Source organism: Lolium perenne, chromosome 6 (genome assembly GCF_019359855.2).
Source record: "Lolium perenne isolate Kyuss_39 chromosome 6, Kyuss_2.0, whole genome shotgun sequence".
NCBI classification, from domain to species: Eukaryota; Viridiplantae; Streptophyta; class Magnoliopsida; order Poales; family Poaceae; genus Lolium; species Lolium perenne.
The window spans coordinates 5624839-5630172 of NC_067249.2; the positions used below are offsets into that span (position 1 = coordinate 5624839).

The 5334-nt window shown below is 51.6% G+C and overlaps 1 protein-coding gene across 1 annotated transcript; it reads left to right on the forward strand.

Moving 5' to 3' along the window:
- Positions 1-3347: 3347 nt before the first annotated feature.
- On the forward strand, positions 3348-5116 carry LOC139832268 (uncharacterized). The gene is made up of 3 exons (XM_071821987.1): positions 3348-4103; positions 4221-4405; positions 5074-5116. The coding sequence occupies exons 1-3, from the start codon at positions 3348-3350 to the stop codon at positions 5114-5116; spliced, it is 984 nt and encodes a 327-aa protein (XP_071678088.1).
- The last annotated feature ends 218 nt before the right edge of the window (positions 5117-5334 follow it).

A 5334-nucleotide genomic window follows, 5' to 3' on the forward strand; every position in this document is an offset into this window, starting at 1 on the left:
TGTAGATCTAGATCTCCTTTCTCTTTTCCCTCATGAGGGTGCAAGAATCATGGGCGGGAGAATGAGGAAGCAAGCTCAAGAGATTCAACAATGGGGGACAAAAACGAGGTCAAGAAGTGTCGGGGGGATGACCCCCGGTAGGTCAAGAGTATGGCAAATGTGCCTAAGTGAGATGGCCAGAAACCGGTTTACAAGGTAATCCGGACAAGCCCATCAATCATTAAAGATAAGGGCAACCCGTTTAAAGGTTGCCTGGTACGTATGGTCCGGTATACCGGGATAGGTATGCTGGAGCAGGAGATACCGGCATGACTATGCCGAACGAGTCTAAGTTAAGCCAAATTCTCAAAGAGCATAACAGGCGAAGCTCCGGTTTACTCCGGGTAAAATTGTTATGGATCCGGCATAGGACCAACGGTCCGGTGCTGGTTAAAGATCCGGTCGCCCTCTACGGGACATTGGTGAGATAAGCAAGATCAGCTTGATGACGAAGCCCTGAGGCAAAAGCACGTTGCTGACGAAGGAGCAGCCGTAGGCCGACCAACTCGGGTCACCAGACAAGGGACGCAGGCGAGGACATCATGGCCTGAGCCAAGGCTACTTTATAAAGGTGGCTGATGTAGGCATAGATTCCCTCCTTGGTTCTTTCTCTTGTAAACCTCCTCTCCACTATATAAGGAGAGGGGCAGCTCCCTTGCACGTGAGGTTACATTATGATCCCAAGGGTTCCTGCTAGCTCTCTTAGGGTTTTCTCCCTATAGCTTCATCTTCAACCTTTGGCCAAGAGCTGAAGAACACCATTGTAGCTCCTTGTTGAGTTCATATACTACAGACATGCAGGAGTAGGGGTCTTACCTCCTCACGAGGGCCCTGAACCTGGGTAGATCATGTCTCCCGTGTGCGTTTGCTTGAGTTTCATCTCCATCCTCCCCTCCTCAGGATCCCTCGGTGTATATTTGGCCCCAACATAAGCCTACCCATGGCATCTGTTAGTTCACCACGATGATAGTTGGTGCCCACCGTGGGGCTCGCAGCTCGCACCGGGTCTACGTCGGCACTGTGCCGGCACGCCGGTACCCTTCAGTGGGGCTGGTGGCACCAGATCCACCGGTGTCGCGCGCAGCCGGGTCGCGTACCGATCGCACCACTGGCAACGTCGAGGTGATGATGGCCGGCGCGGGAGATGCCGGCAAAGCAGCAGCCGGTGGCAACAACGCCCCCACCAAGTCCTCGCGCCCGGCCAAGCCCGCGCTGGAGCGAGATGAGAACATCGCCGGCATCTCCAACGTGCCTCCGGCAGCAACTTCGCTTCAAGCCGCCATGGACGTGCTGTCAACGCCCATCGCGCCCAATGCCGATGCGGTATTGACCTAGGCCGAGCTTGAGGCGCAGCGCCATATGCTTCTTACCGGAGCCACCGAGATCGCTCGTGCCCAGCAGGAGCTCAACATCACCCTTGTGAGTACAATGCAGCCCATGGCTTTGCTTCTGTTAGCGCAGATCCTGCTAGAGTAGCTGCTACCCGGCTTAGAGGTCGTAACTTAGATAAGGACTTGCGCCGGGAAGTTCATTCCGGTAAATCTATGTCGGCATCCCTTTCGCCGGCAGAGAAGCCGAAGTATAGCACTCCGGATAAAACTCTTAGGGCTGCTCAAGCCGCAGTAGAGGCACTAGAATCTCTGTCGGGTGATGCTCTGGTAAAACAGCAAGCCTGGGTTAAAGAATTACTTGCTATGGCTACTAAACAAACTGCAGAGGCTGCCCGGAGCAAGCAAGGTGCCGGTGCATCCCAAGTCGTTCATTCGGCTAGGGATGCCGGAGAAAAATCGCATGGGCAGGCATCGTCCCCCCATCCCGACAGAAGAAGGGGAAAAGGTATAAACACCGAACATATGACGGTGTATGATCTGGTCTTAGCCGGAAAACAAAAACCCAGGCTGAACAATGCCGGCAGAAGAAGCCATGGGGGACGCCACGGCAATGCTAGAAATGGTTATGCCGGTGGAGAAAGGCCACCACCGAGATACCCGAGAGCCAGTGATGCAGCACCAAGCCGTTATGATGATGGTGACTCAGAATTCGATAGAGCCGGTTATCACAGAAACCCTCTAGGAGATCGTGTGGGAGAAAGATTTCTGCTGGCGCAAGATGTGCGGCACAGGTTGGATAGAGTCTACCTGTCCGAGATGATCGAAACTGAAGGTCCTCCGGGTCCGCCATGTTTCGGCCCCCAGATCATGAGGGAGGAGCCTCCGGTGCGTAACTTTCAATTGCCCTGGGACACGAGGACTTATGACGGTAGCACTAAGCCGGAAGATTGGCTCGCTGATTACATCACGGAAGTATATGTAGCCGGAGGAGGAAATCGCCGTTGGGCGGTTATATTCATACCGTCAGTATTGGTGGGACCGGCACACATCTGGTTGAACAACTTGCCCAGAGGAAGTATAAACGGGTGGCTAGATTTTGAAGAAGCCTTTGTCAGTAACTTCAGCAGCACGTACAAGAGGCCGAATCGTCCGCAACAGCTCGCCATGTGCCAGCAGCGCGAGAACGAAACCGACCGGGAATATCTAACCCGGTGGAGTGCAACAAGAAACTCATGTGAAGGAGTGATAGAAGCTCAAGCCATCAGTTGGTTCTGCAATGGATGCCGGCGAGGCTCACCGTTGTGACAAAGGCTGCAGAGAAACATGCCAACCACTCTGGCCGAGATGATCAAGGTAGCGGACAGTTATGCACTGGGTGATCCGATGCAGCTGGCAATTGCGGTAGACCCACTGCCGAGATACCCACCACGCCAAGATTTCTGGAACAACAACAGCCACCACAAGAGGAGAGAAGATTTTCCTGATAGAAGATACGGCATGCAGCAAGTGGCAGCGGTGCAAGATAACCCAGAAGCCGGCGGAAGCCAAAGACAGAAAACCGGAGGTCAGTCATGGGGTGGCCTGAAGAAACAGTGGGGGGAAAAGAAGCCCTGGCACGATCAGCCCAAGTATACCATGGAGTCGGCGATGAATCAGCCGTGTAGGTTTCACACTCCTAACCCGAGTAAGCCGGCAAACCACACAACCCAGAACTGCTCTTGGACCCAGCGGTTGATGAAGGAAGGCCATGGTGGATTACCACCTCCACCTCCTCTTACCGGAGCAAATGCACAACCAGTTCAAGCTCCTGCAAACCGGCCACAGCAGCAGGAATGAGTCCATCAGGCGGACGATGGCAATAATAACAATGCCGCGCCTCGCGCGCCTCTGGGCCGGAATGTATATCAAGATCTGGACATGTGCTGTGTGGTCTTTGTGACCGAGCCGATGGACCGACAGAGCTTACATCGGCGCTCCATGGAAGTGAATGTCATCATACCAGCCGTTCCGAGATACATGCAATGGTCGCAGCAAGAGATCACCTGGTCTTTGAAGGATCACCCAAAAGTGATGCCCAATCCCGGTGGTTATGCACTGGTGGTTGACCCCATAATGCACGGACCATCAGTACAAGTCCGGTTTAGCAAGGTGCTGGTGGATAATGGCAGCAGTATCAATATAATGTACCGGCACACGATGCATACGCTCGGAATCACCGAGAACATGCTGGAGCCAAGCCACACCACGTTCCACGGCATAGTTCCAGGTTTATCGTGCTCACCATTGGGCGAAGTTCGAGTGGATGTCTTGTTTGGTGGCAAGGACAACTGCCGAGTTAAGAACATTCTGTTTGAAGTGGTTGATCTCGACAGCCCATATCACGCTTTGCTGGGGAGGCCGGCATTAGCGAAGTTCATGGCATCAACTCATGTGGCTTACCTCAAGATGAAGATACCGGCACCCAACGGAATCATAACGGTGGTGGGCCACTACAAGATCTCACTGGAAACCACTTCAGCTGGATCATGCTTGGCCGAATCATTGGTCATAGCGGAGGAGAAGAGAAGAATCCAGACTGCTGTCGCGCTGGCACAATCGGCACAGCTGAACATGGTGGCAATGAGCAACCCGCTCGGTGGAACGGCTTTCAAGCCACCAAAGGAGACAAAGGACATTGTTCTGGATCCGGCATACCCGGAGCGCACCGTCCGTATCGGTGTCGGATTAAGTGAGGCATTGGAAAGCGCGCTCGTCAACTTCCTCCATGAGAATCGGAACATCTTCGCCTGGTCTACTGATGACTTCGTGGGTGTGCCGAGGGAGTTGGCTGAGCACTCTTTAAATATCCAGAAAGACGCTAAGCCGGTAAAGCAGCCCTTGCGCCGCTTCGCTGAAGACCGAAGGAAGATCATCGGTGAGGAAGTCACCAAGCTGCTGGTATCCGGCTTCATTGTGGAAGTCTTGCATACCGAATGGCTGGACAATCCAGTCCTCGTCAAGAAGAAGGAGGAAGACCCAAAAGCGCCGAAAGCTTGGTGCATGTGTATTGACTACACACATCTGAACAAGGCTTGTCCCAAAGATCCGTTTCCGTTACCTCAGATTGATCAAGTGATTGATTCCACTGCTGGGTGTGAGTTGTTATCTTTTCTAGATGCTTATTCTGGTTTCCACCAGATTCCCCTGAAAAAGGAAGATCAAATAAAAACTGCATTTATTACCCCGCACGGGGCTTATTGCTATGCCACTATGCCTTTTGGTTTGATAAATGCCAGCGCAACATACCAGCGATGTATGCAAAAATGCTTACATAACCAAATCGGTAAAAATGTGCAAGTGTATGTCGATGATGTTGTCATAAAAACAAAAGAAAAGGATACCCTAATCGGTGATCTGAGAGAAACATTTGATAACTTCAGAAGATTCCGGATGAAACTTAACCCAGCAAAGTGCACCTTCGGTGTACCGGCTGGAAAATTACTAGGCTTCCTAGTTTCGAGCCGCGGCATAGAAGCTAATCCGGTTAAAATCCGGGCGATAGAAAGAATGGAGTTGCCACAAACTCTAAACGATGTACAAAAGTTCACCGGGTGCTTGGCATCTATAAGCCGGTTTGTGAGCCGGTTGGGAGAAAAAACTTTGCCCTTGTATGCATTGATGAAAAAGTCGGATAAGTTCATCTGGACTTTGCAAGCTGATGCAGCATTCAAGGAGCTGAAGATAATGTTGGCCACAGCACCATGTAAGGGTACATTGCCCCTATGTGTGGTTTCGGTAATTAATGACAACCCCTATGGACTAATGTTTTCATTGAGTTTATATGAAGGAATATTCCATAGGTACTACTTGCTCTCCATGTGTTGGATTCAAGTATGGAAGCCATGAAGATAAAGATATACCTTGTGTATTGGCATCAAGATCATCGGTATGAAGATATATATGTGATATGATCAAGAAGAAGAAA

Bases quoted from the DNA above. Each gene is read 5' to 3' on its own strand.
- LOC139832268 (XM_071821987.1), top strand. From the start codon at position 3,348: ATGGAAGTGAATGTCATCATACCAGCCGTTCCGAGATACATGCAATGG. The intron at 4,104-4,220 runs GCATTGGAAAGC...TTAAATATCCAG, and splicing joins TCGGTGTCGGATTAAGTGAG to AAAGACGCTAAGCCGGTAAA. The intron at 4,406-5,073 runs GTGCATGTGTAT...AAGCTGATGCAG, and splicing joins CCAAAAGCGCCGAAAGCTTG to CATTCAAGGAGCTGAAGATA.